The sequence below is a fragment of the Lathamus discolor genome, chromosome 5 (genome assembly GCF_037157495.1).
Source record: "Lathamus discolor isolate bLatDis1 chromosome 5, bLatDis1.hap1, whole genome shotgun sequence".
Taxonomy (NCBI): Eukaryota; Metazoa; Chordata; class Aves; order Psittaciformes; family Psittacidae; genus Lathamus; species Lathamus discolor.
Genome location: NC_088888.1, coordinates 52,216,616 through 52,237,246, shown reverse-complemented (window position 1 = coordinate 52,237,246; position 20,631 = coordinate 52,216,616). Strand labels below are relative to the sequence as shown.

General features: G+C 41.4%; 1 protein-coding gene across 1 annotated transcript in view; it reads left to right on the top strand.

The window, feature by feature from the left end:
* The first annotated feature begins 2,320 nt into the window (after positions 1–2,320).
* Positions 2,321–20,631, top strand: part of ENPP1 (ectonucleotide pyrophosphatase/phosphodiesterase 1) — a 57,679-nt gene continuing 39,368 nt past the window's right edge. The window contains exons 1-3 of the mRNA XM_065680860.1: positions 2,321–2,538; positions 18,591–18,663; positions 20,158–20,274. Coding sequence (XP_065536932.1) covers positions 2,347–2,538; positions 18,591–18,663; positions 20,158–20,274 — 382 coding nt within the window. The 5' untranslated portion in view covers positions 2,321–2,346. The remainder of the gene's footprint in view (positions 2,539–18,590; positions 18,664–20,157; positions 20,275–20,631) is intronic.

The window sequence follows — 20,631 nt, the reverse complement described above, 5'->3', positions numbered from 1 at the left end:
ATTTAACAATGTCCTCAAAAAGATCAAGCAGCTATAGGTTTCTGTAGGTTTAACACTGGAAATGTTTCTGCTCTTCCTCTGGCATTCAACAGAAATGACTTTTTACCTGATTTATTCAGTGTCAAAACAGTCCTTTTTGGCCTTCCATTCTCCTCTTGAGTACCTTGACACCCTGACAGTTAGCTGAAATGAGAGTACTTCTCATTGGTAAGTTAATTATTTTCCATGTTTCCATGCTGGTTAATTATTTTCCATGTTTAGCCTGAAGCACCTTAACTGTTTGTATTGACACAGAAAAGAAATGATAAAATTGAGGATGATCCATAAATATTTGTACACAGAAATGTAACCATAATGAATAACTAATGAACAACTTAGAAGTTAGCTACAGCTGCAGAGTACCCTTTATTTCATAGAATCATAGAATAGTTAGGGTTGGAAAGGACTTAAGATCATCAAGTTCCAACCCCCCTGCCATGGGCAGGGACACCTCACACTAAACCATACCACACAAGGCTCTGTCCAACATGGCCTTGAACACTGCCAGGGATGGTGCACTCACAGCTTCCTTGGGCAACCCATTCCTGTGCCTTCATTTCCATGGAAAAAAAAAGATACATTTTTGTCTGTGATGCAGTTATACATAACTTCCATTGAATCATCAGTACAAAGCATGTGCTATTCAAACTTTTGAGTGGAACACTTAGGACAAGAAAGGAGATTTATATTCTTTATTAAAGTCTTAATCAGAAAATCTCTTTCTACAGTCAAACACATGAAAATGAAAGATGAAGTTTTATTATTTGTAAAAAAAAACAACCAACCAAACTCAAACCAACAACCAACCTGAAAGCTTTTATATTTTTATAATTTTTTGTGTTTGTTTTTTTGTTTTGTTTTGTTTTGTTTTTTGTGGGGGGAAGACATCTTTTTTCCTGCCGGTGTGACTGGAAACAGGAAGAAAAAGAAGATTTGAACTTAAAACCATGTGGTTGCAGGATCTTTTCATTTATAGGAAAAAAAAAAAGTGAGGTTGTTGCTGCCTGTTGTGCCAGTTATTAAAACCACATTCACTGGAAAGAAAACCCCAAACCCCCCAAAACCCCAACAAACCCAAACAAAACCATTTGGCTATGTCAGTTTTCATGAGTGTTTTAAAATTATCAATCAGTATTCAGATTACTTTTTTTAACAGTTCAAATGTCAAATCCTTGGGTGTAGAGTAAGTCAGCAGCTGATCAGTCGGGCAGTTGTTTGAAATGTGCAGTAATGGAATGGATACTATTACTGTAGACTCCGGAGCTTAGTTCTCAGTTTCTGTTGCCCTTTATTTTTGTAATCAAGTGAAATATTTGTGTAGAAATCCTCATGTCTGCACCTATGGAACCTCATGAGATGACAGCAGACATGCAGGCAGCTCTGCACTAACTGCTGTGAGCTACAGCAGCACTACAAACCACCAATTATTTTTAAAGGAAATTTGTAGTGGCAGCTTGACTGTGCAACTCAGCTCAAATAGAAAACAGAGCAACAACATTTTGACAGGGATCAAAATCACTTCCAAAGGAAATTTTCATTTCAGAAAATACGGGTGTTGTCAGAAAGTACGCAAGTTTTCACACTGACAGTAAAATCTACCATAGACACCTCAAGCCCCAAGAGATCAAAGCCATAATCACATTAGAACTGAAAGACAAAGTCTAAATTTATATAACTATACATAATAACTTAAGAAGTAATGGAAAATTAATTATTTCCAGAAATTTTAAACTTAAGCATACTTTGTGAGGCTTGGTTGCTTAGGGTTGTGGCTGCCCCATTCCTGGCAGTGTTCAAGGCTAGGCTGGGTGCGGCTTTGAGCAACCTGGTCTAGTCGAAGGTGTCCCTGCCGACGCGCACCGGGTGCTGGCTGCGCGCTTCTGAAGACACCGGGAACGACCCCCGCTTCCGCGCACACCTGCGGGGCCGCCCGGCGGCCTCGGGGAAGGCCGCGCCACCGCCGCCGGGGTCAGGCAGCGGAAACTTTCCCCGCGCTCCCTCGTAAACACGGCCCGGCGCCTCCCCCGGCCGCTATTTCGGACCGCCGTGATGTCACGGCAGCGGCACCGCCGCCGCCGCCCTGGCCGCAGCCCGCCCTCACCTGCAGGGACGGGGCAGAACGCAGGGGCGGCCGAGCGGGGCGGAAGAGAGCTGCTCCGCTCCTCCCGGCGGCCGGCGAGGGATGCCGGAGGGGGAGCGGGCGCCGCCGGCCGGGCGGGGCGGGGCCGGGCCGGGTAGGGCAGGGCCGCCCCGCCACGTTATTAATAGCCGTGGCCGCGGCGAGTGAAGGGTAGAGCCGTGGGGACCATGCAGGGTAACGGGCAGCAGGCGGTGGCGGGGAAGGGCCGTGAAGACCACCTCGGCGGGATAGGGGCAGCTGATGGGGGGCTGCAGGGCGCGGCCGTGCCCATGCTGCCGGCCATGGAGGTGGCCGAGGAGCCGGAGAAAGCTCCGGGTGGCAAGAGTAAGGACCCCAACACCTACAAAGTGCTCTCCCTGGTAAGGGCCGGGGCGTCGTAAGGGCCGGCGGCTTTCCCCGGGGCTCGCCTCGCCGGCGGTGCTTGTGAAGCGGCGCGGCTGCGGGCAGGTGTTTCGCCCCGCGGTGCTGGGAGCGGACAAGTCTACCCGGCCCGTCGGGGATGGGAGGGGGGCCCGTGGTGGGGCCGTCGGGCTCTCCCGGGGGGCTCTCCCGCCGGTATGGGGGCCTGGGCAGCAGCGGTTCCCCAGGACGGCCGGTGCGCGGTGCTGCCGGGCGGACCGTCCTTCCTGCCGCGGGAGTGCGCTCTGGGTGGAAGCGCGGTGCTTGTGCGTGTTAACCGCTGACAGGCAGCAACCTGCCGGGAAGCGGGGTTCGTGCTCTTCCAGTTGATTTATTTTGCGGTTTTCACAGCGCTCAGGGCTGGGTCGTCTCGATTCTTTTGTAGTGTTAGTGGTTGGCCCGTCTCCCACCGTGTGGTTTTAAATGGTTGGTGTAGAGGATGCCCCGGGGAAGGCTAAACCAGGAAAATACTGTTGGAAATGCTAAGAAGAGTTCAAGAGCCAAAAGGCCAGAGAAAGTATAAAAACTTATTTTGGAGTATAAAGTATGAAAACTTAATTTGAGACACTTTCAGCCCTGGCTCAGAGGCCTTGATGGCCAAAGCCATTATTAGCAGGTAGGTCACTTTCCAGTTTTAGCCCTGTTGCTGTATTGTAATTATCCTCCCTGTAGAGATGTGAAAATAAGGCCTTCCGGACTGCCTGGAGTTATCATTATGATGCTAAAGTCATTACTGAAGTGAAAGAACTGCAGCATTCTTGGAAGGAAGCTTCAGTGGAGTTGCAGTAGACTTTTATTACATATATATATATATCCATAGGTAGATTTCACTGCATTAAAGCCTAAGGATTAAAATGCCTTCTGAAATTTACCCATAGCTTTATAATCTGGTTATTCTTTCAAATGAATTGTCCACCTCATAGCAACTGTGGTGGTTGTGCTTTCTGACATAATGGGCGATAAGTTGTACTTCCCAAGTTTGTCAGAACATAAGGAAGATACCAAAATTCATGTTAAGGTGTTCCATGGTAGTTTCCATGTAGAAGTTCTTTTTTTGGCAACTTTTCTTATGAAAAGTACTCTTAAATAAAAGCTCGTAGCTTGTTTCGTTACTTTGTTCTGGGAAGGTTAGGTTGTGCCATAGAAGCCACTGCAGTTGGATGAGCTTTTTTCGCCATCCAAAGCTCAGCTTTTTTCAGGCTTAGAAACAGGTGGTAATAGTGGAAATAGTGAAAAATAATCATACGCTATTAAGAAACTAATGTTGCTCTGAGCTTTTTAAGCACTAGCACAGTAGAGTGATTAGAGATACATAAGCTCTTAAAGACTGGAATTGAACACAAGTTAAAATGTTTGCAGACACTTACTCTTCTGAAATAAGTCCTTAGTTTTCAAACCATAGCTGTTCCACTGTGAATTGGCAAAATGTTCATCCTGTGCTGACTGAAGTGCCAGGGTGAAATATACGTCATCTATGCAGAAGTAATTTAAGACTTCTACACATAAATGACTGCTGTATTGGTTTTGGCAATTGCAGGCAGTGAGATAATTTAGAATATTCAGAGAGAACTTGAAAAGCTTTCTAAATACTACAGGTGTTGCTGGATTGAGTAAAATAAGAATGTATTTAGTCTCAGGTTGCCCAAGGAAGTTGTGAATACTCCATCCCTGGCTGTTTTCAAGGCCAGGTTGGACAAAGTATTGGGTGGCATGGTCTAGTGTGTGGTGTCCCTGCCCATGGCCAGGGGATTGGAACTTGATGATCTTGAGGTGCTTTCCAACCTAACTAATCTATGACTCTGTGATTCCAAGCCTCGTGTTAGGAAGTGGAAAACTGGAGTTGAAAATGGAATTTTGTTCTTTCTCTCAAGCCAAAGCATATCTAATGCCATCCCCATGTAAGAAAGAAGTGAGTAGACTTACCTGCTTGGTGTTTTGGGTTGGGCAATGTGAAACTATAAAAGTGACTAGACATAGGTAAACTCCCTTTGCTGTGTGTACCATAGCTGCATGTGCTGTTGCTTCCTTTATTTAGGTACATAAAAAATAAACCCCAACCCCAACCTCCCCCCCCCCCCCAAAAAAAAACCAAAACCAACCCAAAACCTGACTTCAGATAATTTTATCATGTTTTTTTTTTGTTTGTTTGGTTGTTTTTGTGTTTTTTTTTTTTTTAATAAAAGCAGATGAGTGCATTTCTAGTGATTAGTGAATACTTGAATTACTACTTTTTCATTTTCCTGGGAAGCTCAGACTTGTTTGCATTCCCCTCTTCCTATTTGGGTACCTGCCACCCTGTAGATGCCTGTGTAATTTGTGAACAGAACCCTGATGCTCTTGGCTTCTGTCCCTGAGCCAACCTTACCCAATTACAGAGGAGCTGCAAAGTTCCCAGGCGCAGAAGTTTGTACCATGCGGACTTTACCCATGGGTTTTATTGGTTGTGCTAGAAGCCTCTGTGTTACCTGGAGGTACTCGGTGTGTTGGTTATGGGAAGATGTAAGTAGATGAGGAAGTGGTATGGAGTCACTTCCACTTCTAGCAGTGCTTGTTGTGGCAGGCATAATTTGAAGTTCAGCTGTAGGTTTTCATACCATGCAGGTTGATCTTCTGTTGCTGCACAGGGAGAATTCCACAAATGATGGGACAAGCCCACAGTATTTACTGACCACTGAGGCAAAGAAATTGAAACATCCAGCTTTAAGCAGTTGTGAGAGGTGGTGGTCCTTCTATCTGTTTATGCAGTTTCTGTGCACACCTTTTCATTTAGTGGCTTGCCGATTTCTGAGATTGTACCTTTGTCCCTCAAAGCCCAGTGAGTTGTCTGCAGGCTTCTAGTCCCTCCAGACTCATCAGCTGCTGTTGTGCAACAGAGCAGCATGCTGCTGCCCAAGAGCAGTATAACTCTTGCTTGAGTTTGAGGCTTTCTATTCCAGTTTGTCAGTGACTCTCAGGCATTGCATTTTGGTCTGATTCACTCATTCCATTAAAATAAACTTTTCCATGCATTTATAACAGCTGAAGGGGAAAAAAGTAAAAAAAAATAGACAAGGTTTCTTTTCAACAGTTTCAGGCTTCCTTTGTCAGAACTGGGAAACTCATTTAAGGTATCACTTTGTTTAGAAGACTTCTTAGCACTTTTGCAGCTTCATAATTCTTCATTAGAACAAAGAAAAAACAAATCAAAAAATTCCAGATAAGGTCCTGAACCCGGGACAGTGTTAGCCTCCTATAAAGAATAGCACTAGCACTTTGGTGTGCATAAAGGTAATGAATTGTTAAGTTTTAAAAATTGCTGTGGGAATGCACTTAAAAATATTTTTAAGTCTGACATATTTTTTCCTTGTACTTTTTTCACTAAACTAGTCCAGTCTTTAAGACTAGCATTTGATGCATGTGCCAAACACGAGAGTCTTCTGGAATACTGTTTTGTTCAGTTACCTTCTGCAGCTTGCTGAGAGGGTAGATAGAACTTGTATAATAACGGTGAATTAGAACAGTTTTATATAACAAATTAAGACAGCGTAGCTCTTTGGCATGTGCTCTCAGAAAGCTGCTCTGTGTTTTACAGCTGGCTGCAGGTGCAGTGAGAAGCAATCCAGGGAATGTGGTTGCACCTCCTGTAGGTTTGGTTACTTTTTCTTTTGAATGGTTAGTGAGCTCTTCATTAGCCTGACGATCATACTAAGGTAGTGCATGGCATGGACAAGGCCTTGTAATGAGCTGTGATCTGAAGCCAGTGAAGGATATCATGTTAAAGATGACATCTTTGGAAGCCACTGCACTAGTCTGGGTTGCCTTTTTATCTGGCAATTAAAGTGTGCTGGGCTGTATCCAGTTGCTGGTAAGTCAAGAAAAACTTTTGCTTTCCCTATACTCATCGCTTGTTTGATCCCACATGGAATACTGTGTCCAGGCTGGGGCCCTCCAGATCAATTCAACTGGAGCAAGTTCAGCAGGGTGCCACCAGAGTTGGCTGGTGCTCTCCTTGTGTGAGGTGAGGTAGAAGGCCCTGGGCTTCTTCAGCCTCGGGAAGAGGTGGCTTCAATGAGGAGCACTTAACGGCAACTTTCCCACACCTCTGAGGTTATCGTCGAGAAGATGGAACCAGGCTTTAATGTAACTCATGTGAGGAGAGGAAAGACAATGAAAGTAAAGTGTTTGTGCCCAAACCTTGTGATTTGGATCATAGTTATTCACTCCAGCCAACTTCGGCATAGCTGTTTTTATTGGTCAATTCTAAAGTGCTGGAATTAAGGACTCAGTATTTTGTGCCTGAGTTTGGGAGATGTGGGCACCATGTTCAGTCTCTCCTCTAAACTTTTTTGGCCCATTTCAGCCTTTTTTTTTTTTTTTTTTTACTGTTTTGCTTTATGTGCCTTGCCTTTTTTTCCCTTTTCAGTAAGTCCTTGCTGAAATGACTTTTCTCATGAGAGTGCTGGATTGAGCTTAGATAGAGCTTTTTGTGTTTCAAGAAACTCCACACAGACTAACAGTAATGTTAAAGTGTCTGCCTGTTAAGTGATTTGAATTTTTTAGCATTGAACAGCCTCTGGTGAAATATGAAGTAGAAAATGGCAGTGAGAGGATGGCCAAAGTCTACTTAGACTTTGAAGTGCTTTTTGGCTCAGAAATATTAAAGCAGCTCTTTGCCAATCTCCAATATTTTAATGTTTTGTAGGAAACTCTGTTCCAATATTTGGAAACAAGGGTGTTTAAAGCAAGTGTCTTGCCTGTCCTACTTCAACGTTACAGCTCTCCAGCTCCAGTGGTGGCTTGTTTTGAATTATGAAGACCTGGTAAAAACTGGTGTTTGACAAAATATTCTTTTATTATACTTGCTTTTGATGTAATTAGATGCATGTAAGTAGTAATACAGTTGTAACCATAAGTGCATACAATAAATACATTGCTATCCAATTTAATCCATGAAAAGATTTGGGTTTTGGTGATTTTTTTACTGTTTCTCTTCAGTCAACTCATTTTTCAAGGAAGACCTTGCAAATAATTCTTGACAGAGAGAACCCACAATTTCTTTACACTTTCAAGTGGGTACGTTCATGCTGGGAACTGAAGAGAAAAATCATGATCTTGTTCTTGTACAGTAAAAAGCTAAGGAATACTTAGCGATTTTAATTCTTAAGGGATGCCAGGGTTAGCTTGTGTTCTTGCTTTACTTGCACTTTACTTCACAGAACTTGTCAGCATATCCTGTCCTACATGACAGAAGCTGATATGAGGTAAAAAAATTACTATCCGAATAAACACTTGCAGAAATTGAAGCTTTGTCAATATATAAGAAAAAACCCCAACAAATCAAACAAGGCAAACACAACAAAAAATCCACTTATGTAAATATTTTTGCAAAGGAAGAATAGGGACCACTTTTGTTTATAACTGTATTCGGGACTAATTTTTATTGCCTAGCTATGTGGACTTTGGGTGCAGCTGTGCTACAGTCAAAGGTGTGATTGAGGTTTTGCTGAGCATACTTCAGCTCAGTTTAAAATGGGCTTTATTGACTTTGTCCCTCAATAAAACCTTGTTATCTTGTTTAGAGGAGTGAGTTTGTGTTTCACATTTAGTATTGCTTTCAGACAAAACAGTGTGGAGTTTAGGACAGACTGCAAGATACTCTTACGTAGCTGAGCTGGGGCCATCTTGGAGGGTTATGGTAACCCCTCCAAGTGCAGTCTGTGAATGTTCTTGGCTTTCTGGGGTCCAGCTGGAGTGCAAAGCTTGGAGCAGGCTGAAGTACACCCAGCTGTGTGACTTGGGTGCTTGTGTCAACACTGCTGTCTGGTTGGCTGCCTGAAAACATCCACGTTGTGCCTAGGAATTTGAGTGTAGACTACCTGCTAGGGGGTTAGGCTGTAGTGTGCTAGGATCAGCTGTTTGGTCCATTCGGGCAAAACAAATGAGCAATAAGGCCTATGATTGGTATCAACATGTGCTCAGACTTCCTGCTTGGAGAGTTCAGAGATCTGTTTCAATCTATGCCTCAGGGTTTCTCTGTTTTGCAGTAATAGCCTCTGTCTACCTGTCAGGTAACCAGATAAGGGAAGGTCCTACTGAAAGAGATAATAAAGCCATACAGGTGTGATAACAAGGCAGTTGCAGGCAGTGGCCTCATTGAAAAGGGGCATTCTCACCGTGCTTCACATGAGCAAAGTGAGCAAAGCAGGTCTGGGGACGCTAGCCGTGTTTTGCCGATAGTCTAGATTGCCAGAGGTGTATATAGTGATGAGGCAGGCCCAAAGTCAAGGAAGGAAATAGTGTCTGAGTTGGGGTCAGAGTCAATAGAGTGCTTAGCCAGGATGGACATGACTGCAGTGTGGCTTTAGTTCAGGCAGAGGACAGAGGCAAGAGCTGGCTAAAACAAGGTGAAGAGTGACTGCCTCAGGCTTATTCCAGATTTTTGTCGAAGAGCTGCCTTCAGGGCTGGTTGAGGTTTCACAAACAGCAGCTCTCAGAAGCTGAAACATTGGAGAAGTGGCAGCCCAACTCCTGGGATGGGGTAGTGTGCTCTTGGTCTAAAAATAAGAAGGAACACATTAACAGTTTAAATGGATAAGCCTTTTGTAGAGACAATAATTAACTTGAATTTGGAACAGCTTGGTTACTGTGCTAAAACTTAATTTCAGGCAAGGTCAAACATACAAAAATTATGCAAGGCTTCCTTCCAACTCCTGCTTTTTGAAGTTTTTTCTTTAGCATTCTAATATCAGTAGAATTACACAAGGAGTGAAATGTTCTGATTTGATTTACTATGGAAGCTCTGTTTCTGTTACTTTTGGCTGAAAGGAGGAGTGGAGCAAATTTAAGGCTTTGAAAACATGAAAGGTATGAGAAGTTTCTCACTTTGAATATGGTATTAGAAATTAATACATTGGCTAACATCACTGTGACAATATGGTCTGGGCAGTGGATAAATACTTGTTTTAAAGAATGTTCTGTCTGACAGAATTTGACAATCGCAGTAGTGTCCTGTTTGATGGAACAGTAGGATGTATGATTTTCATAGAAGCTATTTTATAATGATCAGTATTGGAATGGTATTTTGACAATAGGACAGGAAAAAACCAACATAAAATGTACCATCTGCGCTGAAAAGCAGAAATACTTTTCTGCACAGGTGTTGCACAGGTCAGCTGTATAAAAAGTTTCCTTTAAGGGTACTTATAAGACAGCAGTGGATTTTATTATAAATGGGATGTGGTGAAGGGTGAAGGAAAGCAGGGTAAGTCAGGAATTCTGGCAAATAGGCTGTTGTTTAACTGTTCAACACTGACTAAGTTAGCTAAGGAGAAAAGGGAAGTAGTGAGAAAAGATAAGATGTTGCATTTCCAAAGAAACTCAGGTATGTATGAACCTTGTCCCCGTTCTGCTGTGTAATGGCATATAAATAAATTAAGCTATGTAAATGCCTTCTAATATGTGGTAATATTTGTGTACAAGTCTGTGTTTGGGTACAAGTTTGTGTTAAGTTCCTATTCTATGAACAACAAAGAAAGTATAGTGTTATAGCTGCTTGCACTAAAGTCGGTAATCAGACCCAGCCATTTATCTTCCATTGTGTTTATCTCTGGCATCATCAAGTGGCCCAGTTCTTCAGTCCTCTTCTGACTGCAATAAGTTTCCATGTTGTGTGGCATTAAAATTTGATAGTCTGCCTTTTGTATCTTAAGGGGCTGTATTAAAAGGGTGCAGAGGGAAATAATGGTCTCTCTTTTAGCCCTGGCATCCATTTTTGGAAAACGGCCAAAGAATTCAGGGCTAAGAGTGTGCCTGTGATTGATACCAGTGTGCTTAGTGAAGACCCATGGTGAATACCTTTTCCAAAGCTATAATTTTATTTGTCCCATCTTCTTCCCTTACTGCTTTGTGGTTCTACCATTTTTGATACTCCTTATGTTCCTTTTACATTTGTTTTACAGGTTTTCTTCACTTGCTTTGTAAGGTTCCTCTGTTTTCCTGCTCAGCCTAATGTTGCTGTCATGGTGGCAGAAGCAACAGCATCTGCTAGGGAAAGATGGAGGTGAATGTAGGTTTCTTTGGTATACTTAGTGGCATTATCAGTACCCAGCAGAAGCCTCTTACACTGTTCTTGTTTTGTAACTTTTATGGTGGTACTATAAATCAGAACAGCTTTAGCTTTATTTTTGAGAAGGGATTTTTGGAATAGGAAGTCCTGTTTATGATCTGTTGTGCTGAATGAAAAAATTGTATTTGCAAGTACAATACTTACACTTTTTCACGTAAATCAAGACCAGCTTTCAGTCCTGAAAAAAACCCCAAACCCTACTCTGATGAAATAGTAGAGTCAGCTGCTATGTGTTTTCTGGGAATTTATCCAGAAATTATTTCCTTTTATTTTTGTCTAGCATATAGTTACACTTTAGTTTGTGTCTTAAATACTCCCATGATGTAAAATGCATTGAAAACCAGAACAGCTAGATGTGCTTTGAGAACAACTGATGTATGAATACCTTCCAGAAGAATATGTACCTGTACAGTTGGACAAGCAACAAATACGACAAATATTTTAGATCCTAGCTGACAAGTGCTAAGTCTTTCCTGTTTTTCTGTCTGTTGTTAAAACCAGGTACTCGAATAGTTCTGGAAGGTATTTAGAGAGCTATAGTATGAAAATTCCCTGCTGAATGAACAATTATCATTCTTTGGCAAGCTGTCCATAAAGGATTTTTATAATATCTTACAGTTGCTCAAGCTACCTTTAAACTGTTTTTGTCTTTTGAATGACCTTAGGTTGCAACAGTATATAATAACAGTCTTGAGAACATTCAATAAAAACAGTGAGAGTAGACCTGCTGTGTGCTGCTATGGGAAGAAAAAGCAGCAACCCCTAGGCGTTTTTATAGCTTATCTTTTTAGCTCTGAAAAGGTTTTGGGTGTAAGCTCCAGCTTTTCCATCCACTGACTTCAGGATCATTCAGTCACCTTCAGTGCTTCAGGACAGCCAGGACCTGAGAGCCTCAGCAGCTCTCCTCCTGCTGAGCTCTAGGTGTGGAATGTGGGTCAACATAAGTAAGTCTTTGAAGAGCATAAAAATATTTACAAATGTGGAAAGAAGAGATGGGTGGTGCAAGAAGGAGGTGGTACACTTGTTATAGTTGCCGATAACTTGTTATTTTAGGTGATCTATTTAGGTATGTGGCTGTGTTGGTGTGAGTGAAAGTATCCATCTCTTTTCAGTTTAGTAAACATTATTAAGAATCCCCTGCTTTTGAATAAAACTGAGCTGTTGGGCACTTACACCCATTTAAAAATAACTTTTACAAGCATAAGTAAGTGTTCCACTGCTCCTGGCAAGTTTAGATATTTTCTTTTTCCTCTGTACACTATGCTTTCTGCATTTTTAACAATGCCCTTTTAAAGACTTAAGGTAACTCGCTTGTTACTGGAAATTCATTATTTATTACTGTGTTCTTTACACTTTTGCAGGTGAATGTCTTTCTCAAAGATATTTAAATGTGAAGGTCCAGGTCGTTAGTCATCTATTCTAGGCGTACAGAACAGTGAAAACATAGTATGCCCTTCACAGATCCCAGTGGTTTTGGAAAATTCCATGAGTTTTTGTAATACTAGCATTACAGATCCAGTCTAGACATTCTCCCTTCATGGATAGACATGACACAACTGTGGGAGTCAAACATGGAGTTTAGAATGGAAAACCTCTACTTTGCATTTCTTGCCTTGTTAATTGCGTAGTAGTTAACAAAAGTGCCTTAAGCCTCGGAGTGACAAGGTTTATTGGCCATGGAGCACCAGGGATGAAGAAAGGAAGACAGGAAGCAATGAAGTACATGGTAGGCGAAGATTGAGTAAAATCAATACAGGAAGAAACTTAGTTCAGAATTATTATTGCTTAAAAGGAGTATCAGTGCGTTCTTCAGAAATTCTGCAAAGAAAATGCAGAATAGAGGAGTAGAGGGGAGGTAGAGGAGATGGACATAGCTGGGGAGGAGTAAAGAGGGACAGTAGCATTGACTAAGTAATGGAATGACCATGTAATGAATAAAATAAAGTATAGCAGCAAAGGATAGACAACAGTAGCTAAGGCTGGTGAGAGCTTGCTTTATAAGTCACCAAGACCTGTCTAGTTGACCAGGCTCTGGGCTCCAATGTCTTACTGCCTCTGTGGCCCTTCCACCAGCCCTCTGAAATTACTGCTGGGAAATTCTCTTCGCTGCAGTTCTAGAGATGAATGATGGAAATAATTCTGCTCTCTAATCATGTTATCATCTTTCCATCTGCCCAGCTCAAAATAAAAGGCTTTTGAAATGTTTTCAGGATTGCAGTTCTCCAGACACTCAACCACCTATTCCCAACCACTATAATGTTTACAAAGCAAAGCTTTTATTGCTTCCTCCCACGTAAAGGAAGCAGTGATGGGACAAAGATTCATCCCCTAGTTGACAATGTTTTTTTGATTCCAAAACAAACTTTGTAAAAAATATTTTAAAACAAAAAAAGGACACTTTCTTCTCTGCAGTTGTTACTGTGTTGATTTAAAAGCTTTTCTCAGATACTATATTAAAACCAAATCTGACATTTTGTCCTAGAAATGTCTCAAGTTACAGGACAAAAAGTTCATGTGCTACTTTTGTATATGACAAGGCCAGTTTCTTTTATTTGCCTTCCTAGTCAGTGTTGGATTCACATGTTCTTTCTTAATTGTGCCTTTTCTCAGTTCTTGCTTTTGAGGGGAAGAATTTGAGGGGGGAGAGAGAGAACTGATAAGTTTTTCTCCTTTTGTTTAAAGAGAGACTAAAGGTTGAAGGCAGGCAGTGTGGTAGTAACTAGAGATCAGTCTAGTGCTTGCAGCAGTTCTCATGCTGCAGGGTTCTCATGAGGTTCTTGATAGTAAATCTTAAACTACATGTGCAGCTACTTGTTTCTATAGAGATTTAAAAAAAAAAATCTAATCTTTACACAGCAGACTGCAGCATCCCAAAACTGAGCTGTGTGTGTGTAAAGTAGTTTAGGTAATATTGGTAATCTGCTTTCTGCAGTAAAGTTCCACCTAGCAAGAAGTGAAGTGAGTGAGTCCACGTTTGGACTGCAGCAGTGAGATGAGTTTCTGTACCTGGGTAACCTTTAAAGCTAGCGCAAATATTCCTTGTCTTCTGCAGAACTGATCATGTTGGAGCCTTTCCACCGACAATAAGTCAGCTACTAGTGTAGCACCTCTCGCTGTGCCCAGTCAGGATGACTGCTGCTGTTGGCCAGTATTAATTGCTCCACATTCTTCCAGCTGAATGTTTGTGCCATTTGCCTCAATAATTTCCACGTGACTGAAGTCATTCAGGCTTAAGATAAAGCTTTGATTCAAAACCTTATACTATGCAATTGCAGCTTAATGTTTACTCCACTAGGTTGGATTTGGCTGTGACAGAATATTATCAAAAGCTTTACCTCTGAGCTTGTCATTTTTGTGAAGCTTCTTTATTAAGCACTGAAGAAAGAAAGAAAAAAAAACCAACCCAAAATGCAGGGGGAGAAGCTTTAGTATTTTGCAGTAAAATATTCAAGACTAAAATTTAAGCTAGTAAGACCAATGTTGAGAAAGCAAAGGCTTGAATGTGATAAGTCAATTTAAGTTCCCAGATCTTCATTATTATAGATGAACATAATATACCAGGTAGGGACCTGGACCATGTTTTCTCTTGTGTGTATATAGAAGAAATTCGAGAGCAGAACTCGTTTGTACTAGAGATGCAGACAGCATTTTTGTAGTATGCTTGTAGTGTGCTGTTGTCTGTGACTGTATGAGTTTTCCAGAGTATTACTTGGGGAAACAAGTTGCACTACTGCATCAAGTAGCATGACCACTTTGTAGTGTTTCCTAGCCAAAAGAAATATGGCTCAGTGAAAATAATCCTTCCATGTTTTTGCTTGTTGGAATAAATTATGTTCATGGCAGTGTAAAACTAAAAATCTGGAATGCAATACACAACCTTGATTTTATAACTCATGATATTGTGACATCAAATGTTATTTGTGAACTTCAGTGAGGATGTACTAATTTTAATTGGGAAATATTACAATGCTACCACTTTGGGGTGGCCTTTATTTAGATTATTTTTGATTTTTTTATTTTTTTAATTAATTTAATATCATAATTAAATTCCTGTTTTAAAAGTGCATTACCTACACTGAAGCTCCATCAGGGAATAGTAACAGCTTATTTAGCGGCACTGCAACGTGTTTTTGTTATGAGGATTCCTTAAGTGGTGTGTCATAAGTCATGTAGCTGTTCGAAGGTATGGGATAAAGCTCTTGCAGGCAGAGCAGGTTTGGCTTTTATTTAAAAGCACACTTCTGGTTGTGTGTCAGAGGATGTTGTACTCCTTGATCTTAGTAGCAGAGCCTGGTGGGAGTTGAGAATTAATATATTGTCACCCTGGAATAGAATATTCTCAAGTTGCCTTTTTTAAAAAACAAATGAATCAATTTGTAATATCCAAATAATAATGAATAAGTTAAAAGGACAATAAGAGGTTTTACTCTCTCCATTGATTTTTTTGCAGGGCCTTAATATCTTGCATCTGGCGTGCTACCTACCTAGCTGTGCATGTGCCCTTATTTAGGTAATATTTCATATGGAAGGTTCTAATGTCCAGAATGAGTTATGTGGATGATAATACTGTTGATCCTGACTTAACAGTTAGTATGCTGCTTTTATTTTACCATTTTTTTAAATTTTTTTTTAAAGTACACAGCTGTGCAGTTGTGTTCCTTCTTGATGGCTGGGTTAGTGGAGACTTGCACCTTTCTTTCTATCAGTTGTATTGTATCTTGGTGCACTGATAATGCCAGGGTTTTGTTTTTGTTTTCCTTCTTTTGCTGTCAATTCAAAGATAGATTTGAATTCAAAAAGTACTTATTTCTCTGCTAGACATTGTATTCAATAATCTAAGATTTTGGGCTTGTGTGGTTCAGTATTCTAGGCCGTGGTTCCGTCATATTGAGTTTATAATTTCATTTTCCTGTGAATGTTATATATGTAATATTTTTGTTATTGATTATTGTTTCTGATAATGTTTCATATTTTAATAGTCACACCAGCCATCCTCAGGGTACTCAGTTCCCTGAGTTTGGATGGCAGAGATGGGGAGCCGATTGAAGTCTGTATAACTCAGGAAGAAATGGTTAGTGTCCTCCTGTTCCACTTAAACATATGCAAGTCTATGGGTCAGGATGGGTTGCATCCAAGAGTGCTAAATGAGCTGGCAGAGTAGCTTGCTAAGCCACTTTCCATCGCTTATTAGTAGTCCTGGTCTAGTGAGCAGGTCCAAGGGGACTGGAGTTTGGCTAATGTGGCACCTCTCTACAAAAAGGACAGGAAGGATGACCCTGGGAACTGCAGGCTTGTGAGCCTGACCTGGGGAAGGTCATGGAGCAGATGATCCTAAGTGAGATCATAAAGGATGTCTGGAAAAGTGGAGGGATCAGGCCCAGTCAGCATGGGTTCCTGAAGGGCAGGTCTAACTTGACTAACCTGATCTCCTAGGATAAGGTGACCCACCTGGTTGATGAGGCAAAGGCTGGGAACATTGTGTATTTGGACTTAAAGCATTTGACTCTGTCTCCCAGAGCGTTCTCCTAAACAAATTGGCTGCTTATGGCCTGGATAAGTGTATTCTATGCTGGGTTGGAAACTGGCTAGATGGCTGAACCCAAAGAGTGGTGGTGTATGGCATCACATCTGATTGGTGAATGGTTACTAGTGGTGTCCATCCTGGCTCGGTGTTAGGGCTAGTGTTGTTTAACATCTTCATTGATGATCTGGATGAGGGGTTTGAGTGCACCCTCAGTAAATTTGTGAACGATACCATGCTGAGTGGTGTTGATCTATGGGAAGGCAGGATGGCTCTGCAGGGGGATCTGGACAGGCTGGATTGATGAACTGTGGCCAGTGGTATGAGCTTCAACAAGGCAAAGTGCTGGGTCCTGTGTTTGAGCCACAATAACCTCGTGCAATGCTACAGGGTTGGGGAAGAGTGGCTGAAAAGCTGCTCGGTGGAAAAGGACCTGGGAATGCTGATTGGCGGCTGCTCAACATGAGCTGTCTTGTGCCCATGCAGCCAAGAAGGCCAACAGGCCTGTATCAGGAATAATGTCTCCAGCAGGACTAGGAAAGTGATTGTCCCCCTGTACTTGGCACTGGTGAGGCTGCACCTTGATTCCTGTGTTCAGTTCTGGGACCCTCACTAGAAGAAGGACATTGAGGTGCTGGAGCAGGTCCAGAGAAGTGCAACGAGGCTGGTGAAGGGTCTGGAGAACAAGCCTTAAGAGGAACAGCTGGGGTAACTGGAGTTGGTATGTCTGGAGAAGAGAAGGCTTAGGGGGGACTTTATTGCTCTCTAGAACTACCTGAAAGGAGGTTGTAGTGAGCTGGGGGTCGGTCTCTTCTCCGAAGTAACAAGCAATAGGACAAGAGGTAATGGCCTCAGGCAGTGACAGGGGAGGCTTGGATTGGATATTAGGAAAAATTTCTTCACTGAAAGGGTTGTCAGGCGTTGGAACAGGCTGCCCAGGGAAGTGGTGGAATCACTGTCCCTGGAAGTGTTCAAACACCATGTAGCTGGGGCCGTCAGTGACATGGTTTAGTGGTGGTCTTGGCAGTCCTGGGGTAATGCTTGGACTTGATGATCTTAAAGGTCTTTTCCAGCCTATTTGATTGTATGATTCTATAATTTGCACTTCACAAATACAGAATATCTGAATTTCAATGCTGCACATTCCAGAAATTGCTTTCATTATGTCTTTGTTAGCTGGTTAGTGAACAAAACTGTCTAGTGAACTGTATGCTTGTTAAAGCCAAGACAAATAGTTCTTATTTACTGAAGTGGTCACAGTCTTTAAGCTTGAGAAATAATTGGGCGTATTTTAAAATGTGATGTGGCAAAAATTCGTCCCAACATGATTCAGGCATTGTACTCATGACTCAGCATTTTTTTCTGATGGGGAGGAGGAATAAAGGGAGAGACTTTGTGTAGGCATGTACAAAAAAATCATTGAAGTATTTCTTGAAGGCAAGTGTTCCTCAGAAAATGATGACTGGGAAGGCAGTATGTACATTCTCTCCTACCCATATCTCCCCAAATACTTCTGAATAAGAAAGTCTTCATTATTACAGTGCCTTCTCTTTCAGGTCTTTTGGCAAAGTACTGTAGTATCTTCTACACTTGAATAGAATAGGCATTATAACTGCACTGTTGGCTTTCCTAGGCTCTTTAATTATTCTGTATGCGTTGGTGCACTTTTCCTGAAGAGTTTATGAACCGATTGCAGTACTTAAGAGGTTAAAAGGAATCTTTCGCTGTGTGTGAGTAGGCATTAGATCTTGCCCTAAAATGCTGTGTTAAGGACAGTATGGTGCTTGTTTGATAACACTAATGCATTCAGAATCCAAAATAAACATGGCCATACTTTCTGGTCAGTGTCAGACACTGTGGTCAGTCTAATGTGACATCCCACAGTTGCTTAGGACCAACATCTAGTATGAACTGGATACTAGGAAGTGGGAAAAGGTTTTCCTTGCTACGAAAATTATAAGTATCACTTAAGGGCTATGCTTTCTGTAGCCTGTGGTCAATGGCAAAGCTTCACCTTCTTAGAACAATCTAGGAGGAGGGAAGAAGTGGAGCAAAGAATTTTCTATGAAATTGATGTGTAACAATAAACATCTTAATTTATTGCTCATGGGAAGCAAGCACCATTGTGTTTACAGTAAATAACTTAATAAAAAATTAAATACACAGGCCCAGTCCTGGGAATATGCATGTTTGTGCAGCAGTAATTAATTGCAAACAATGTAACTACTTTTGCAAGTGAAAAATGCGTGTAAAAGCAGTGAAATCAGCCTCCTAATCTGCGTGTTTATTAATTTGGGTACATTTACGTAGCATTCTAGAGAAAGTGAGTTCTTCCAAAAGCATTCAGTAGTCACTTAAGATTGCTGTCTTTTTTTTCTGTCCCACAGGTACTCTGTGTTTGCATGTTAACAACAATCCTGGGATGTATATTTGGCCTGAAGCCTAGCTGTTCAAAAGACGGTAACTGATATGCCTTTTATGTAGTAATATTTCTAAGCAGTTACTTTTGGTTTCTTTTTTTGTTTGTTGGGTTTTGTGGTTTTTGTTTGTTTGTTTGTTTGTTTTTTGTAAATTAGTCTTGATATTATCAGAATGCCGCCCTTTCTTCCTGCAGGAAGAGGATGGGATGCATTGCTGGAAGCAGTTTCAGTTAGAGGGAAATGAAAACACCAGGAAATAAACCTCAGGTGTACTCAGTACTTGTGTGTACTCACTTGAGAGGTAAACTGGCACTCTGTGTCTGGTCTGGCACCTTCCACGTATCCCAGCCGTCACTGTGGTGGTGTCACATGGCTGTCTTTTCTCAGTTCACCATAAAAAACCCCAAACCCCCAACCAACAACTTCTGTTTCATGTTGTCCTGGAACACTTGTTTTTCATCTTTTCCAGTCAATTATGGTGAAAAAGTTGTTTGGGTTTTGTTTTGCTTATTTTATTTATTTTTATTTTTTTTACTGGTTAGAATTGTAGTCTGAAATTGTTCCTTGTGGAATTCCTCTGGCTGTTTTTTGTCCTGAAAAATATGTGCTTTTTTCAATGATGGAAATTTTTTCAGGTGGAAGGTTCCGAAAGATGTTTTAAGAAATCAAGCTTCTCTTTGGGAACAGCTATGTAGAATAATTTTAAAGTTGCTTAACAAATAGTCCTACCCTTTTTTTTTTTTTTTTAACTAAAAATCAGGTTATTAATTTCCTACTACAACTTGTTTGAGGTGTTTTTCCTCATTTTGTTACAGCTTTGCAATACTGGGTAATTATATCATTTTTGTAATATCACACACCTCAAGTTTGTATCTCCGATACCTGGTTTGGAATGGCCCTTCCTGTGTCTTGAGATAATACCTTAATTATTGTACAGTGGGATGCAGAACTGAGGCTTCTTCAGTTCCTCTGATTTGTATGAGGACAGACATTCAAACAGGGCATGAGCATGTGGGAATTGCAAGCATAGCTAATGCAGTCTAGATTCTAATTAATATTTATTTATAGAAAGTGGAACATTTATCAGACATGAAAATGAAGATCACTGTTCTCTGTAAAAGCCTTTTACTATTTAAGGCACCCTTACTGAAAACCTAGGTTTAAATTTCTTCTGACAGGTCTTCCATATTCTGAATGACTGTACTTTTATTTTTCTGGTGATACAGAAAGGCAGGGACAGTTGCAGATAGAATTGTAGTGTTTTGTTTCACTTCTTCCAATAATGAAACACCATGTTCCTGCTAAAGCAGAGCAGAACCCTTTGTTCAACATGATGAAAAAATACTTTTGTTCAGTAAGAAGAGAAACTAAATGCTAAACTTTTCCTTTGGCTGTTACTGTGTTTTGCAGCCATCCTGTAAGCTGTGTGGAATGACTATCTGTACCATTCCACGTGCTGACTGTATTAATTTCTTTTTGCATGTTGACTGATGTAGGCTCAGCCACTGATATGTAACACTATCCAATATTACAGTGAAAACGTGCAAAGGGCGTTGCTTTGAAAGGACCTTTGGAAGCTGCCGTTGTGATAGAGATTGTGTCAAGCTTGGAAACTGCTGCTTAGATTACCAGGAAGCATGCATACAACCAGGTAAGAATGGAGAAAAGTTGTGGGGGAGAACTCTCCTGTTCTGTGATGCGGAACAGCTCTGTGTATGAGTATTGTTGTGGTCCAGTGGCCATAATCCCTGACCACTTTCGGATAGTGAATGCAAATGGGAGCTGCTCATCAGTGGGGTGTTTCTGACGCCAGTGGTCTCCCTCTCCTTGTGCTCCCTCCATTTCACCACAGATGAAGTTACAGTGGTGATGGTGGTACTGGGGACTCCTACGGAAACATCAGGGCTCTGGTGCAGCTGTTGTACACAAACAAAACTTGTACTTCACCCAGCTGGACTACATAGGAGCTGACGTAGCCAGTCAGCTGGCTTTCTTGTAGCTCCTATGG